Source organism: Agelaius tricolor, unplaced genomic scaffold (genome assembly GCF_023055355.1).
Source record: "Agelaius tricolor isolate 1412-34295 unplaced genomic scaffold, bAgeTri1.0.p SCAF_9, whole genome shotgun sequence".
Classification (NCBI taxonomy): domain Eukaryota; kingdom Metazoa; phylum Chordata; class Aves; order Passeriformes; family Icteridae; genus Agelaius; species Agelaius tricolor.
Genome location: NW_027269269.1, coordinates 44,419,230 through 44,436,828, shown reverse-complemented (window position 1 = coordinate 44,436,828; position 17,599 = coordinate 44,419,230). Strand labels below are relative to the sequence as shown.

At 44.1% G+C, this 17,599-nt stretch overlaps 1 protein-coding gene across 2 annotated transcripts in view; it reads left to right on the top strand.

The window, feature by feature from the left end:
• Positions 1-17,154, top strand: part of PTGFRN (prostaglandin F2 receptor inhibitor) — a 67,630-nt gene extending 50,476 nt beyond the window's left edge. For both annotated transcript variants that reach the window (XM_071433748.1, XM_071433750.1), the window contains 3 exons: positions 5,077-5,184; positions 12,073-12,378; positions 13,627-17,154. In XM_071433748.1, the coding sequence (XP_071289849.1) occupies positions 5,077-5,184; positions 12,073-12,378; positions 13,627-13,793 (581 nt within the window). In that variant the 3' untranslated portion in view covers positions 13,794-17,154. The remainder of the gene's footprint in view (positions 1-5,076; positions 5,185-12,072; positions 12,379-13,626) is intronic.
• The last annotated feature ends 445 nt before the right edge of the window (positions 17,155-17,599 follow it).

Here is a 17,599-nt window from a genome sequence, read left to right as displayed (position 1 = left end):
GCAGGGGTCTGGAAAAGTGAAGGTGAAGAAACTTATTATCTGGAGAAAAGCAGATCATGGAATTCTCAGTTGAAGAGTGAAGGATTTGGTGCCAGGGCAGAGATGAGTAATATTTTGGACGATGCAGAGCTCGTGGGTTGCATCAGTTGTTTTCCCCGTTGTGGTCTGTGGTGCTGTCTGATTAGAAGCAGGGTAACTGTGTGCTGGAATTCCAGTCCCTGGTCAGTAATAGCCTGGGCATGGGCTTCTTGAGGGGAGCAGCCTGCCCCAGGTCTCTGTTGTCATCAGATTACTTGACCTTTCTCTTCTCTACTTGGCTGGGAAATGAAGGTAGCTCGTGTCTGGGGGGAGACTGTACCTTGTTTCTGCAGAGAAGTGCAGGGTAAAATGATAATCAAAGAAGACAAAACATCACCTAGGACCCTAGATAATTAGGGCCTCTTCTGTTGCAGACTGGATTTTAACTGGCTTTTGGTTATTCTCTTTTATTTTCCCATTTTTCTTGCAGATTTAAAGTATTCAGATTACTGAGCAGGGAAGGAAAGCAGGGAGAAAGTGGGGTGACATCAGGTAAAGAGGGCTCAGAATTTGTCTCAATGCTTAAGTTGAGTAAATTACCTCGATCAACTTGAACTCCTTGTTTCCACCCTGCAGCCCCTTCAGTGTGAATCTGATTGAGCACAAAATATTCAACAATACTTTTTCCTTTCATTTTTATGTGTAGAAGAATTAGCATAGCACTTTTTAGCTGAAAACTGTATCAATATAGTGTCTGGCTCCTGGAGTTACCTTCCTGGTGACATGAAATCAACAGTTTGAGCATTGAGATCTATTATAAAAGGGAGCATTCAGAGAAAAGTACACTGAAGAAATCCTGATTCTGGAACCTGGTTTCTAAAGCACTTCTGGGTTTGTACTAGTAAACTTCTGACCTCAATTTCTTCACTTTCTGTTTAAAGTCTGTCAATTTCTAAACTTTCTGTTTAAAGTTGTGTAGTGTTTTTCAAGTGTTCAGGAGTCAAGAAATGCTCTGAAAACTCTTACCATCCTGACTGCAGATGCTTTTTAATATAAAATTGTTATTACTTTATAAAGAAGAAAACTTCTTTTAGGTGTTTTATCTAAGCTTACATAAGGCCTTATTTATAGTGAGGAGCAGATATTTTGGCTTATTTTAAATCAAAGTTCTCAGCAGAACATGGCAATTTATGATGCTTACCTCTTAGAATTGGGAGTGCTGGTTTGTGTTGTAAATCTGTGCTCTTTAGCTTCCAAATTATCTGAAGGAATGACACTTATCTTCAAATCTGAAGTTATTAAAATCCAGTTATTTCTCAGCTTTCAAGCTCATGAACAGCTTTTCAGCATTTAACTTTGCCTTGTTCTTGATGAGTTTTACAGGTCATGCTTGATCTGTCAGCCCTGCAATTGAAACTAAACTCTGGTTTGTTTATTCTCCCAAGTGACCAGTAGGTGCCAATTACAGTATTTCAAACTGTTAAATGCAGGTGGCAAAGATGGCCAAAGCCACATCATCTGTTATCTGCAGAGTTCTGTTTTTCTCGGCGTTAATGTAGCATGAACTCATATCTCACTGAAGGAGAGAGTTGCTGTCACCTCCCCAACCCTCCCAGTGACACTGCAAGTGCTTGAGCGTGACGGAGCTGAGACCCTGAGCCAGTGTCATCAGTGTCTGCTGGGAGCTGCCTGTTTTACCAATGCCTGTATCTGTAACCTTGGCACTGAGATGTTTGGCCTCTTTTTTGGGTGGTTTTTTGTTTGGTTTTTTTGGGTTTTCTTTTTTTTTTTTTGTTTTGTTTTTTTGTTTTGGGGTTTTTTGTTTTATTTGTTTGTTTTATCTTTGAGGGCAAAAACGAGAGAAGTGTACTTGAGTTTTGTGTTCTGAGCCTTGCTTGGCATGGTCCAGATCCAGAGCCTCTTGAACACTGGGTGGGGGAATGGGGCACTCAGTGCCCCATTTTTTTAAGGGAGGCAATAAATCTCTGAAGGTGATTTATTCTGTCCTTTCATGCCTGAGGGCAGCCTGGGGCCCAGGGCATGGGTTATGTGGGCAGAAGACCTGAGATACAACTAAAGAATATATAACCCTAGGAAGTTGCAGCCACACAGTTTTCAAGACTGAACTGAAGAACTTTCACTGCAATTAATCTTGCTTAGGTTTTAATAAATAATTAAATGTTGTTTTCCCTCTTCAGCTGAAGAGGGAAGAACACAACCCCCAACACACCTCTTGAGTATTGATATCCAGTTCTAGCGCAGGACAGTGATTTCTCCCTGGAGGTAGAAAAGGTAATTTGCAAGAGATGTTACCTGCTAGGGAAATACCTGAAGGGAAAGAACTTTTTGTGCCTTACCAAGGGAAAGCACAATCCTGAAATGCCAATGCAGCTGATGCCTTGGAGCCTTCATGCCTGAGAAGCTTTGGCTCTCCCAGCGGAGAAGTGCTTGGTGACCCAAACTGAGGAGTGTTTTGGGAATGCTGCATTTCCATGATTCACAGCCTTTCCTGGCTGAGTGAGCCAGGAAAGCTCAGCTTTTACCCTTGTGACATCCAGTGGCCAGGAATGCTCTGATTCTGCTCCGACTCTGCTCCATATCAGTGGTTTGTTGGTTTGACTCTGCTCCACATCAGTGGAGTTTGAAGGCAGTGTCTGTTCAATGCAGAAGGTACCTGGACTTTCAGCCTAGAAATAAGGCCTGAAAAGTCGATGTGCCCTCTTGTTTAACCTGCCAGGGCAGGGGTAAGGTGGCCCATCCTTAGCCTGACAGAGTTGGAGCCATGCAGTTCATCTCTCTTGCTCAGCTCCTCCCAGCATCCAGCCTGTCTGCTGGAGCAGGGCATGTCCTGCATTCCTGATGTGATGTTACCTCACCTGCTGCAGGATGGACTGAGGATAGACTCTGAGCTATGGACAGTACCAGGATTATTATGGTGCTGTTCTGCCTTTGATCGGTGCAGCAGAGGGACTGTGCTGGGAATGCAGGGACATTCCCAGCAGATTTTGACAGTCTCTTTATTTCTTTTCTCTGACAGTTCACACACAGCTTGAGATTTTTCTGCTTTTAGTTGGCTGGAGTGCCCTGATCCATGCTGCCTTTAATCCCCAGGACCTGGAACTTCTGTCTGCCCAACTCTGAGCAAGAGGATGGAAATGTCTTGATTTATCAAATAATCAAATAGGCTGCTAGGGGAATATAGTTTGGTGTGCGCGTGTGAATGTCAGGAAACAAATTGAATTCACACAAAACCAGTTGAGACAGATGCTGAGGAAGCATTCAGAGTAATCTCTGTTCATCTCCTAGGAAAAGGATCCCATCATGCTGAGCTTAAGTTGGGGCTGCAGCCTGCTTGTGCAGTCACTACCTGAGCAGCTGATCTCAGTATTCTGGGTCTCTTGTTTCCTTAAATGTGTTCTAGCATAAACATGTAGGAGTCTTGGTTGGTAATCCATGTATAGCCTCTATTGCATCTCTACCACCCTTTTATCCTTGTTTGGGGGGGTAATTTGCAGTGTTAATTTTAAGAAAGATCTTCTAGTTTCAAAATGGGTGTCAAACTCTCAGATTGTATGTCTGCATACTACCCTTGTGTACAAAAGTGCAGCTGCTTCTGGGGCAGAGGAGAGGGCTGGTGGAAACTGGGGGAGAGGGGATTTTGAAAGCTGGAGAAGTAATTATTGCACTGTAGTTGGAATTAATTTCTTAGCGTGCTGTGTGTTTTCTGTTGACCAAAACAAGCCAGGCCCTTGTAGTCTAGAAAAGTTGCACCAAAAATTATAGCTCTAGCTTCACGATACATCCAAGTTTCTTTCCAGAACCTCAGTTTGGGAATCATGTTGTCTGTGCCATGTGGTGAGCTATCAGTGTAGAAACATGTTGAGAGGGCAAGGCACAAGTGGTTTTTTTGGATGATTTCCTGAAGTGTTCTTCGTTAAAAGCATTGTTTGCCACTGATCTTCAGGGGATTTGAAATTTAGGGTTCTTGTACTAAAAGAGTAGCAGCTAAGAGTGGAGGAGAGGAAATAAACAGCTTTTTCTTTCCTCCCAAGCCACCCTTCTCTGCTTGTTGTTGCTGCTGCTGTGCCAGAAGTAGGTGAGCCAGGTAATCATGGCAGTCTAGGGAGTGTCAAAAGGGTTACTTCTTAACTGAGTCACAGGTTTCTTCTTTGCTTCCCTGGCTCTGTCCCCCAAAGTCATTCTGGGGGTCACTGTTGGGATCAGCTTTCCTTCTGTTCACTCCTTGGTTAGTAAGAGAAGTCACAGAGGTATTTTGTTACATTCTTCAGTTGCTGCCCTGTGAAATAGAGAGCATTAACAGTGCTGGCATATCTGAGGAGTTGTGATTTTGTTACTTTTGCACTAGAGATGCAGCTGTTGTCAAAATTTGGAGAAGTTTTGGGGATTTTAACCTATGTATGTCAGAAGTCTTTTAAAACATCACAGTGTTGTCATGGTATCTGAGTATTTCAAAACAGCCTAATGGTTTTCATTGATATCATCACCACTTTGCAGCTGAAGGAGTTACTGTACCCTTGGGCTTTGAGACATCTTCAGAAGAAGCTATCTGTGGCAGAGCCTGAAGGAAAACCCACAGAAAAGTATTATCAGATGCACTTCTTGTATTGTCTGTTCCAGTGTAGAACCATTGGTATTGTTAAGATACTGTTTTGCTTTAACTTGAATTCTTATTGACAGCCTCAACAAAGAGATCCATTCTAGATTAGCCTGAAGATCTGAACTCCCATGCTCTTAAAGGAGTCACTAGTGGAAGACCAGCTGCTTTTGTGCTGGAGAGCAGAAGGCAGATTTGGGCAGCAGCCTCTGTGTTGGGTGAAAGGTCTGATGGTTTAGGTACTTTGTCTTAGTACAGAATTAAATGGCTAAAAATGAAAAACTATTTTACAACAAACTTTAATGGCTGCTTGTCCCTACTTCAGAGCTCTGTCTCCACAAACTAGGGGAGGATACTTCAAAAATGTGCAAGAAAGGTGTTGGACAGTGCAGTAAAGCTTGTCATGAATAATTGCATGAATAATTGTGGTTACTCTTTTCTAGGTCCTGTGTTCAATGTCTCGGTGCACTCTGACAGCCCAACGATTTACCAGGGTGAGGTGGCAGATTTGCTGTGCATCGTCACAATGGAAGGAATGCCACTCGAGCCAGGTATTTCAGCAACATTATTTCACCCGTAACTCATTTGCCTTCAGAAGCGACAGCCCTATGTCCTTGGAGTGAGGCTGGAGAGCTGAGAACCAACAGTTCTGTAGAACTAGACAAAAGCAGGATAGTATGCTTGCTTTTACACAGCTCAATTTAAAGCAAGTGTTTTTTTCCCCTCCTGAGGGGAGAGGGAAAAAGTGTTCTTACCATCAAATCCCCCTCTGCTGTCCCCACCAACTGACCCCATTGCAGGTAATCTCAACCTGCAGCCATCAGATGGGCCATGAAAACTATTCCTATTCCCTTTAAATGGAAAGGAGTTCCATTGGCTAAACCATTTAGAAGAAAATGGTCATCTGTAAAGAAATCCTAGACTCCTGGCCAGTCAGCTTCTCACTTCAGAGTGAATTTAAGGCTTAAAGTAAATCTAAAAATCATAATAATTGACTGCTGCAGCCTAAATGCCAAAATGAATGTTCATTGCCTTCAGAGTTGAGCATCCTTTTTTTATGTGGAAGAAAGAAATACAGTACCTAGTTCCTGTGGGAAGAGTAGCAGACACAAAAGCAAATTTTTATGGAGAGCTGAAAAGTTCAGAGAATTGCTCAAAACCTAGCTGCTTGCCAAGCATTGTCTGAGCTGCTTTTCATCAAAATGCTGTGAGAGTAGCTCTCTTTCTTATACCCAAAATTTGGGTTTGGAGTCAGTTGAGTCATTATGTATATGGATATAAGCATCTCTTTAAAATAAATCTACTAATATATATGTAAATATAAATATATGTGAATATATCTAAATATAAAGTTGTCATGATTTATGCCAAACTTAAAAGCCTACACATAAACCACTACAAAAGAGGTGCTGTGCAGAAAATATTACTTATGATGTAGTGGCTGATGAGATGAGGTACCAGGCTTAGTAAAGGCCCATCACTTTGAAATTACAAGATGTCTGTTCTACATTAAATCTGAGCGTGGCAGGGAAGCAATTTGCCAGATTACAGTCGTGTGCTGCCTGTGAAAAAATGATAGAAGTCTGTAGATTGTATTATTGAAATGCTTGGTAGGGAGGAAAAGCTGAGTAAACTTTATTGCTGTCAAAAGACTCACGGCCTGGGATATTGGGCACAGCAAGCAGCAACGTGTGCCTGTGCATCTACCTCAGCCTGTGCTGTGGCTTCTGCTCAGCAGGAAGCCTCTTGCACGTTGAGGTGTGCTCAAGCTCTTAGAGGTATTGTTGTGAGGCAGTACTCAGAGCAGCTGCCTTCCTTTCCAAAGCAATAATTGCTGACAGGGAGCAGCTGCTGCTTCTGCTGGTGCTCGACAGCCTAAATGAGCTCAGCGTAGCCTTGTGAAAGAGGCCTCAGCATCCCTGACTCACTTAAAACTTGAAAACTGGAACACAACAAGTTCCACCTGAATATGAGGAGGAGCTTCTTTACTGTGAGGGTGACCACACACTGGAACAGGGTGCCCAGAGATGTTGTGGAGGCTCCTTCTCTGGAGAGATTCAAAAGCCCTCAGGACAGAATCCCGTGTCGTGTGCTTGAGGATAACTCCTGAGCAGGGAGGTTGGACCAGATGACCTCCAGTGGTCCCTTCCAGCCTCAACCATGCTGTGAAAAGAGGCCACTTAGTAGCAGTGGGGCTCTCCTGTAAGAGCTTCACAGTTGGGTTTGGGATGGTTTTATGTGTATTTGGTACCTCAAGATTGGGAGGAACACGGACAGTATAAGGATAATCAAAAAGGTTGAAGTAAAAAGGTGTCGCCTTTTAGGGAGCTGCTCATAGCAGCACAGTTAAGTTTTAACTTGGCAACTTCACAAGGGTTTGTGGGTGTCTGTTGAATTGATAGATGATCCCTGGAGCTGGAGATGATGCTGTTTCCAGCAGTCATGGGCAACCAGAGCAGAGTCTTAAATGTCAGCACTGTAATCTGTTCCATAGCTGGGTAATGTCATCTTCGACATGGCAGACCTCTGTGGTGTTTTTTTATCTTCTTTCTTTCATGTTAGTGGTTTGTTTGGTTTCTTTTTTTTTCAATTTGTAATGGGGCAGATGAGGCACAGACAAGTAAACCTAGAGTGGAGTAAAATGTGGCATTGTGGCAGGCTTTGAGGGGACTTTTCAGTCCATGCTCTGAGCCTCCAGTTGCAGGATGAGCAGGATTTGGGGCCTAACCAGTCATGCTGTGTGATGAAACACACAGTCCTTGCTGGTCCTCTGGATGAGGCTGGCAGAAGAACTGTAGGGAACAGCTGGAATTAATGCAGGGTGTGCAGACTTTCCTCATCCATCTCCCTTCCTGGCCTTGGGAGCTGGAGGGGGCTAATGGAGCAGGTTAGAGGAAGGGATTGAGGGCTTGTATGGTAGCAAACATGTAGTTCCTTACTGGTAGCCTTATTCCTCTGTGTCCCATTTCTGATCTGTCTTTATGCTGTGTCAGTATCACAATTTAATTCACAATTGGAATGGAGGACTTGCTTTTTAAATTAGTGCCAAATGTTAGACAGACTGTGAAAATACAGGGCTGTCTCATCCCACTGGGGACATGAGGCACGCTGTTAGGGAAAGCCTACACCTGGCATTTAGAGAAACAAGGCAAGAGTTATCAGCATCTTCTGGAAGAAAACAGATGACTGCAGTACAGACATGGTCATTCCATTTGGGAATGTGATGAGAAAGGAGAAAAGAGCAAATGCATTTGACTCCTTTCTGAGGGGTGTGGCGGCTTTCAAGGCCATCTGTGCTTCTTGTGTCAGACCTGCTGCAGGGCTGTGGTGTGGGATCCCCTGTGAGCAGAGGAGGAGCAGGATGTTTCCTAAGATATCCTGTTAGATGCACATCCTTTGGATGTATTTGGTATGCCAGCCAGCTCTGCTCTTGTGCACACTCAACTTTGCAGGCATGCATGTGCATTAGTATGTATGCCTCCTGTAGTACATTGGTGTCAGGGGCCACCTCTTCTCCCTCTCTGTATGCACAGTTAGAAAAATAAAGTACTTCCAAGGAGCTGAAGAAAAGCTAAATGACCAGTTATGTTTGTCAGTGCCATTTGTTAGTTAGATTGATCCTTTTTTTTTATTTTTTATTCTAGAGGTATCACTTATGGTTTGAACCTTTTTCTGGTGGAGGCAGCTCACAATGCTTTCAGTGTGTGTTTGTGTGTATCCACCCTGTGGGAAATTTTCAAAGGGTAGAAAAGGTTTTGGCGTGACTGCTACATGCTTTAATTTCCTCTGCTTCTTTGAGACCCTGCTGAAATCGAGTGTGTGTTACTAAGCCCAGTACATGGCAGCAACTGCTCCTCTAAAGAAGTGCTCCTTTGCTTTGGCAGCAGTGGTTGGTGTTTTGAATTGGTACGAGGGGAATATGTGTGTGTGTCAGTGGGGAATAGTAGTTCTTCTGTGCCCTGAAGATATAAAAGCTGCTTCTGATACTTCTGTTGAATACACATTTTCACAAATGATCTCTCTAGACTTCCCAGATCACCCATTCTTGGGCTGTGTGCTTAGGGATTTAAAAGTATTACTTACTGTGTCTGAAAGGAGATGTGGGGTTTTTTTATCTGCTCCAGCCAGACCCAATGGGCACTCTGGAGAATTTAACAAAACCAGCTTGTTTACCCCTTATATGGCTTGAAGTGGTTTGCTCAGCTCTCTAGGAAGCCCTATTCAACCTCATTTAAATGTAGTAAACAAAAAGGGTCTCAAAATTGTGATTCAACACTGTAACAGGATGCTGAGAGAGCTCCATTCTAAGCAGTGGAAGTGTATGGTTCCTAAGAAGCTGGTCTAGAAATAGGATTCCCTCTTTTGAGGGGTGATTGGTCAGGGAAGTAGCTAAGACCCAGACAGCTTAGCCCTGTGTGTCAAATCGAAATGTGCCTAAAGATGTGCTTTACATGTTGATGATCCTCACTGGCTGAGGAGGGGAGGAAGCACAGCAGCACTGCTAACTCTGCTCCCAGAGCTCTCAAGGGCAGCTCCCAGTGCTCTCTGTTCCTTTAGAGGGTGCATGTCCTGGTGGCACTGAGGTCCTTGATGGCCTTGTGGGCACTGGGATGTGACGCTTCACTGTGGGGCAGCTTGGCCAGGTGTTCCACACTACTAACTGTGGCACAGACAGAGCCAGGAAAAGAAACCTTTGTTGAGTGGGAGCGTGGTTCTTGAAGTGGAGTTTTTGTACATTTGGGTCAAAAATTGAGAGTGGCTCGTCAACATCGATGCAAGGTGTGTGGAATGAGGCAGATGCCTAGTGTGTGACCTGTTTTATGTCAGTGAATCTACATATTTATTAGCACTTGGGAGCTGCTAGGTATGTTCATCTCTGATATTTAGAGAGCACCTGATTTATGTCCTGGCTTTGCTATATTTGTCTGTGTTTTTATTGCATGAAACCCAGAGATGGAGAGAAATGAATCAGATGACTTTGCTGTATTAAGCTATTTCAAGGAGGATAGTGACAGAGTGCTCGGAGCCAAAGCCTCCCTCTGACTGTCTGTAGTGAGTCACTAATTGCAAACTGTATACTGGCTAATAAAATATGTTGGCATAATAATGTTGTCCCACGTTGTAATTACAGAAGATAGATTCAAATATTTCAAAATGACAGCAAGTGCCTGTACTCATGTGAAGGGACAGGAACCTCAAATTATCTGAGATGCAAAAGAAGGGATTCTTCAAAGCTGCCTGAGGATCTGAAGATTAGATTATTATTATTATCTTTTAATATCTAAATTTATTGCTTGAGGAAGGTCAGTGGTGTGTTAAGTATAATTCACTTAGCCTGAAAGGTGTCCATATGCTCCTACAGCACCTGGAAACACAAAAGCAAGCGTCAGTCTTGGATCTTTGGAAGGAATTGGTCATTCCCAACGTGCTGCCTGTGGACCAGTGCTATTACTATATTTGGCATAAACAGACAGCAGGGACGAAGAGTGGTTTCTATAAACAGAGCTCTCTCCAGCAGAGGCCCTGTGTCCCATAGACATTTGGATGAGTGCACAAAGCAGAGGTCAAAGTTTGGTCTCTTTGACTGAACATGTGTTTATGGTAATTTTTATTAACTTTGGTTTCAAGGGAAGTGGTCCAAGTGCTTTGCCAAGTAACTCCTGTAGCATTTGCAGGACGAGAGGCAAGAGGGATTGCTCTGAGGGCTGCTGGTCCGTGTGACCTGTGCTGAACCCCCCTGTGTAGGGCTGGCACACTTGCCCCAGCTGCAGAGCAGGCCAGGTGCTCTCCCGAGGGTCTGTGCATTGCCCAGAGCACCAGGCTGGGGCAGGCAGGGCAGGAAACTGGCTGGTGTCCCAAAACAGTTTGGTCAGACACTGTCTCTCCTAGGAACGTGTGCTTTCTCATATTTTTGTTTTGTTTCTGTAGGTATGTGTAAAACTAGTGCACCTTAGGAAGGAATTAATTATACTCAAACACTGGTTTGTTTGGCTTTTTTTCTGCAGTAAGGAGGAATGTCCCACATGGCCAGCTGATAATATACTTTAGGTAAAAGAGCTGAGACTGTCCCTTTTCTTCCTTTTACTTTAAAATATGGAAGTTCCCTTCTTTTTCAAAGTGCTAGCTTGCCTGATAGACTTAAAAATCATCTTCACTTAGATCTGTAAACAATTTCAGTACAACAGCAGGCTTAGGGCTTCCATTAGCCTGGAGGTCAAATGTAAAAGTTTAAGAGAAAAAAACCTCATTTGGCCAAAAGATCAGTTTCAAATTTCAGATTGCTGGTACTGTATTTTTCAGAGCTCTCAATACTAGAAAATGGAGGTTTGATACATTGCCAAGAATCACTGGGACTGCCTTAGGTGTGCACACACTGTATCAGTACTCCAAACTCAGGACAGAAATAGTAACTTCTGTTTCCACTTTGTGTCCATGGGTTTGCTGATGTGCCAGGGAGGAGGACCTGTGAGGAAACAGGTGAGCAGGCTTTCCTGCCTGTGCTGTGGGTCATGCCAGGTTTCAGACTCTGACAGGTGTTGCTGGGCTCGTGATAGCAAAGAATAGTGGTGATTTTGAAAGTAGATACTCAGCTACATCTGCCTAATAGGCTTAGGACTGAGATTTGCTAATGAGATCAATAGGACCTTGCATGAACACACAGCGAGCTGGGTGTGCTGATGGACTCTGACTGCGGGGCAGCTGTGTCAAAAGTGTAAGTTCCTGCAAATCCATATTATAGACTGTGTCTTTGGGTGGTGAAACTTGCACAAGGCATCATGTCTGATGTGTCACAGTAACCCACAACTCTGGGAAAAGTGTATAAAAGCAGCATGGTCAGGCTTTGCTCCTGAATGTTTTGTACTGTTGCAGCTAATTTTTTGTGCACTGTGCAGAATATGTATTCATTTAGGCAAAATCTAAATGTGAGGAAGGGGCCTTCAGGATAGAGCCTTCTGATCTTGAGTGCTTGTGTAAGGCCCTCATGAAGACAGTGACTGCAAATCACTCTCTGCTAGCAAATATCTAGCACTCCCACTCCCTTTCGCTATAGATGCAGTATAACTGTAGAACTTCTTATGATATTAAGCCTGCTTGGTAAAAACTTAGATCAGAGTTTAATACAAATATCAGAATAGCAGGCAGAAAGGCAAGAAATCACTTTAGTGTCATCCCTGTGGTAAGTCACCCTTTCTGTACAACTCCATTCTTCCTGTCAATGCATTTCATTGCAGTTCACTGCTTGAATCTTCCTAGAAAGGACATGTTCAGGGGACTGTCTCTTTTTCTTTCTGTTTTCTTTTTTTTTTTTTTTCCCCTCTGCTGTCAGACCAGTGCTGGCCATGCTGCTTACAAATTAACCTTTCTGCTGAGAAATGGCACTGTGGATGCTTTTCAGGGCTCACCAGCACATCTGAACTCTTCTTTGTCCCCACACACAGATGACATGTCCTTTGATGTCTCCTGGTTTGCCGTGCGCTCCTTTGCCCTGGACAGAGAGCCCATCTTGCTGGCCTCTCTGGACAGGAGGGGGATTGTGACCCAGGGCAGGAGGAACGGGAGCAGCGAGCTGAGCCTGGAGAGGATCAGCCCTCTGGAATTCCGGCTGCGCGTGCACGGCTGCGAGGACCACGACTTCGGGAACCACTACTGCCTGGTGACCCCCTGGGTGCGGTCTGCCACGGGCGTGTGGCAGCGGGAGCCCGACATCAGAGCCAAACCCATCTTCCTCTCTGTGAAAATGGATGGTGAGACACTGAAACACTTAGGTTTTAACACCTTATTATGTCCTTTTGTGGCAAACATCCCCCATAACTGCTTTTAAAGGTGCCTCATTAGATTTTGTCTTTTTTTTTTTTTTTTTTTTTTTATGGTCAGCAATTTCTGATTCAAGATTCTTCAGAGGAGAAGAATCTGTTCTGCCTAAACAGTTGATAGATACAAGACTGGAGCATTTTCTTTCCTGATCACCTCTTGGTGATGTTTTCCATAGCTGAGGCATCTTCTAGTCAAGGGCACAGCATTCTCTCCAGGTGTTAACCCTTCTGCTGCCTGCTGGAGGAGGCCTTGGTTTGCAGATGGGCTGTGTGAATTAGTCACATTGTGGTTAGTGTCAAAGCTGAGAAGAGAAAAATCAGAGCTCTGCCTCTTTCCTCCCTCTCTGATGACAAGACATGTTGCTCCCTGCACTTTATGCCTTGTCTGCTTTCCACCCAGAGTTGCAAGTGTTGCTAGACTTCATGGGCAGGAAGTTGCACACTAGATACTGCACTCAGAATTCAGCTAAGGAGTAAAATGAATACAGGAGGGGTTTTGAACTAGTTGCTTTCTTGATATTTCTAGGAGAGGTCATTTTTGGAAGTTCCATGAACTTGAAATGAACAAGAAGCTTTTGTTCTCCCCACTGTGCTGATAACTATTATAACTGTACTTTCCAAACCCCTTTCAGTTCTTACTGCCTTTTAACTGAACAGTAGGTACTTCAAAATCTCTTTTTTTTTTTTTTTTTTTTTTGTTTAGGCACTAGCTTTGAAGGTTGATTAGATAGGGTAAATATATAGTAATTCTAATAATTCAAAGCACAGAGGAGTCCACTCCTTGCTTTTTGGAAATTACAAAGAATGCAGCCACACTCTTCCTCTGATGGGGAAACAATCCAATATTTTGTTTGGAGAAATGCGTGAGAGGATAATTTTTGAAATAAACTCTACTTGGCTGTCTTACTCCAGGGCTCTTCTGGTGCTTCCAGCCTCTTCAAGGCTTTGAAATTATAGAGGAAGAATTAGGGTGAAGAGGAAAGGGAGAGACTAAAAGACCAATTTTTCAAACCTGGGAAGATGAAAATCAAGAAGGAAAATTAGCGTAATTTCTTTCTGAAATAATTAATCTGTCCCTGAGTGAATAATGTGGAATTCTCTCCTTTTTCAGTCAAGCAGAAATAAAGGGGATGTCTGAGTTTCTCAGCGATATCTAATGGCTCTGCCTTCCTTTTTCAGTTCTGAATGCTTTCAAGTACCCCCTGTTGATCGGCATCGGCCTGGCCACGGCCATTGGACTCCTATCCTGCCTTATTGGCTACTGCAGCTCCCGCTGGTGCTGCAAGAAGGAGGTGCAGGAAACGCGGCGCGAGCGGCGCCGGCTCATGTCGATGGAGATGGACTGAGCACCCAGCTGGGCACACTGCATTTCAGGAGAGACTCACAGGGCTCCTGGACTGTGCTGAGACACTTGCTCACAGGCCCAGACAAGACAGTGCGTTTGCTCTCTGGTTTCAGCCTGGACCTCAGCTTCTCCTTGTTACACATCATGTCCTGAGAACAATCAGGCCATATTTAGCAACTTGGGAGTTCTCCTTTTCCAGCAGCACTTTCTGCATAGGGATCATGTCCTTCTAATGTGCAAACTGTTGAGCCTTCTTTCAGCAGGGCCCTGTGACAAAATTCATTAATGTTTTGTTTGTTGGTTCATTGGTTTTTTCCCCCCCTCGTGGTTTTGGAAAGATGTCCCTGTATGAAGGCAAGGTGGGCAGGATGATGAATGGGAAAGAGGCTGGTAAGTGTTAGACTTTCACTGTATTAACCAATCTACCTTTCCCCTCTGTCCCCATCACACCATCCTGTTCCCTTTCTCTTTCCACCTTGGTATCTCAGAGACTTCTCTGTGTTGGGTTGAAGGCTGGGGAAGGTTCCTGTACTGGAGCCATCATAAGGCTGTTCCAGCAAAGAATTGTTTTATGGTTGTCAGCATGCCTTCTCTTCCTTGGCTTTCCAAGAGATTGCAGTTAATCCTGACATGTACCTTGCCTGGTAGAGGTCTTTGAAGCACTTTTTTTAAACCTTTTATTTTCAGTGCTCAAATCTCTTAGCTATGGTGAGTAGGAACTAACTTGAAGAGTTGATTCTCAGACAAGCATTTGTTGGATGTCTGCCTATGGCCACCTTCTCCCACACCCTTCCACCTTCTCTTCTCCCCACTACAGCTGCTCACATCGTGCCTGAGACCCTGTTCTGCTTGTGGCAGGGGGGCACGTGGTACCTAGGGACAGGGCTCAGCCTTCTGCTGGCCTCAGCAGGGAGGTTGGACACCTTGCTCCCCAGGTGATGGTGTGACCTATGAAAATAGGGGTCTTCATCTGCAGTTGGCCAACTGATCATGTTTAGAGACTCATAAACTATGTATTACCAAATGCACAGACCAGACTTCAGTGCTGCTTCTGCCAGTCACTCACTGGTAACCCTCAAGCCTGTGAGCAGAATCTGAGATCTGCAGTAGCTGCAGTGCAGCTCAGGATAGGAATAAGAGCAAGCCCAAGAGGGCAGCAAGAATCCTTCAGGCTCCAAGGGCCCTGGTCTTGAGCATGAGCCTTTCAGCAGGGCTTTCCCCCTGGGCTTGAGACCTATGCCTCGGTGCTATAGTATGGAACTCCTGCTTTGGTCTTCCAAATACACTGACCTGGCTCCTGAGAGGGAGCAGCATCTTTGCCAGGCAGTTCTGTCTTCCCAGCACGGCTGGTGTTCTAAGCAATAAGGGTCAGAATAAAGATACTGTGTACAAACCAACGAGGAAGTAGGACTTCACCACAGTCTGATGTCACAGCCGTGGTTTGGCTTGCATCAAGAAGGGTGAGAAATGCAGAGGTGAGGCCAGGGCTCAATCCTTACCATGGCTTTTAAAAGGTGGTAAAGAAGAACATCCACGGACGGTAGTGGCTGTGGTGTGCTGTTGCCTGATTAGACATTAGTTATGTCCTAGACAATCTGCTTCTCTAATAGCTCATCCCACTGCGTATTCCAGGGGAGCTGCAGGTCTGGTATCTGGCCTATGAAGGCTTTTTGTGCTAAGTTTTCTTAGTGTGGATTGTTTTTTTGTCTTGCATTGTGACCTTTGTTCTGAGGCCGATGTGAAGGGATTTTCCAGAAGGCTGCTCTGTGTCCTGTGTGTGAACATGCATGCAGTCACATCTGTATGCTTAGAGGTGTCCAGGGATTTTTGAAAGATGAGTATGAAACATCTTCAAAATGGCCTTAATTTGCAGAGTTGGGGCTTGCAAGTTGTTATTTAAGACATTTCATGTAGTATTCCAAAACTGGGACCCCCAGACCTATGAACCTCTGAAAGATTTTGTCCTGAAGGTACATAGCAAGTTTTCTTTCTGGCCTGATGTTTTTCTTTCTGGAAGAGCTCTGAAAAGACCTCTGTTGCAGGCAGACTTAGCTGCCTTTCCTAAAGAAGAGGGCAGAAGCAGTCTCCGGCTTCCACTGTGAAAGCCCAGAAATCTGTAGCAATGCTTTCCAAAGGAAGGGAGTTGAGGAAAGGATTCACTCAGATACTACTTTGACAGCAAGAATTTTTCTTCCTCTCCTGTCTCTACTGTCGTGAAATCTTGCTTTTTCCTGGGATGTTATGAAACACTATTCTGATGTTTGGGATGCTGGCTGATCTAGCAGATGCTTTCCTGCATTAACATCTGCTTTCTTCTCAGAAGGTTGTGGCACTGGGGCATCTTGGGAGGGGTGGAAGTGGTGGTGAAGTTCTAAGCACAGCATCAGTCACTTTTTGTCCTGGCAGACTGACTCCTTGTCTATCTATGCCCTTGGTTAAGTTTTAGGGGGAGAGGATCGTGACCGTAATGCAATAATTAGGGAATGGATGAGCAGGGCAATAATTAGGGAATGGATGAGCCAGCTCTTCCCAAACACACAATATAGCACACTTCCTCCCTGCTGGAAAAAAACTCAGGGTTATTTTGGTCAGGGCTCCCTTCTTCTCTAGTGAAAGGTCCCCGTGTCCTTAGCTAATGCTGACCTTCCTCCACAGCCCATAAAAACCAACTTTGTCACTCCAAGTGAAGGAAGCTTTGCCACTAGCTTGTACTGCTGACAGCCCCTTGGAAGGCAATGCTGCATCCCATCCCACCCTGTATTTGCTGTAGTTGGAAGGCTAGAAGCTGATGGGCTAGACCTAGCCCCCAGGTTTCCTTCTACTTGTGCCAATTTTGTATTATCCCCTTTTTTAAAAATAGAGTGTGAATCTTCTCTCTAAGGGAAAAAAAAAATCTAGGTCACTTTTCATGTTTTTTATTGTTATTATTATTATTATTATTTTGTGTGTGACCAGGGTTTGTGTGAGTGGAGGTGTGTGTGCATCTGGTTGTGTATTAAACCTGCAGAGTGTCAGAAGAGTAAGCTGCCTGTGGTGCAGTACAAGCATCCATATCCTCCCTGCTGCAACCTGTGGTATTGTCAAAGTATCCTAAGGGCTCACATTGATCTTCCTCTGTTTGCATTGCCATGTCTCCTGGTTAAGCTGGTAAATTCCTCCAGGCACTTGGAATTTCGATCCAGGGCAACCTTGAACATCATACAGCAGAAGGGCAAGATATTTTCTTTCTTTTGTTTTAATTTCAAAATTATAAAATAAAGTTTTGGGCACAATTCTGGAATGCAGGTACCGAATAGTTCTAACAATGCCGTGTAAAATGTTTCTTTTTATGTTTAAAATAAAGATTATGTCCTTTTTGATTATGTCTGTGCTGTGGGTCTGGATGTTTGAGCTAGGGGGCAGTTCTTTCCTTGTTCCCTGCATGTATGCAGACACTATTGTTGAAGGTATAAAATGTAAACCTCACAGTCCTGTTTCCAGCAGTGTTTACCCTGTAAAATAAGCAGGAACCTATTTTTACAGTAAGTTTTAAATATTTGCCTACATTTCTGGGATGAATTGGGAAGCATAATTATTTTCTGAGTCTATTGTGTTTCTACCCCACTGTAAGTCACCCTTTTTGTTGGAAGAGTTTTATTTTGATTAGCTAAGGACAAGAGTCACAGTTGGGAGTGTATATTTAATATCTGCTGTAAAACCTGGTGTTAGATGTTGAGTCTTCCTTGACCCCTTCACGAGGCTTCTCATTTCCAGAATACCAGGAGGAAAATCAATAGTGTTGGAAGAAAACTTCATGCTTTCTTTGCC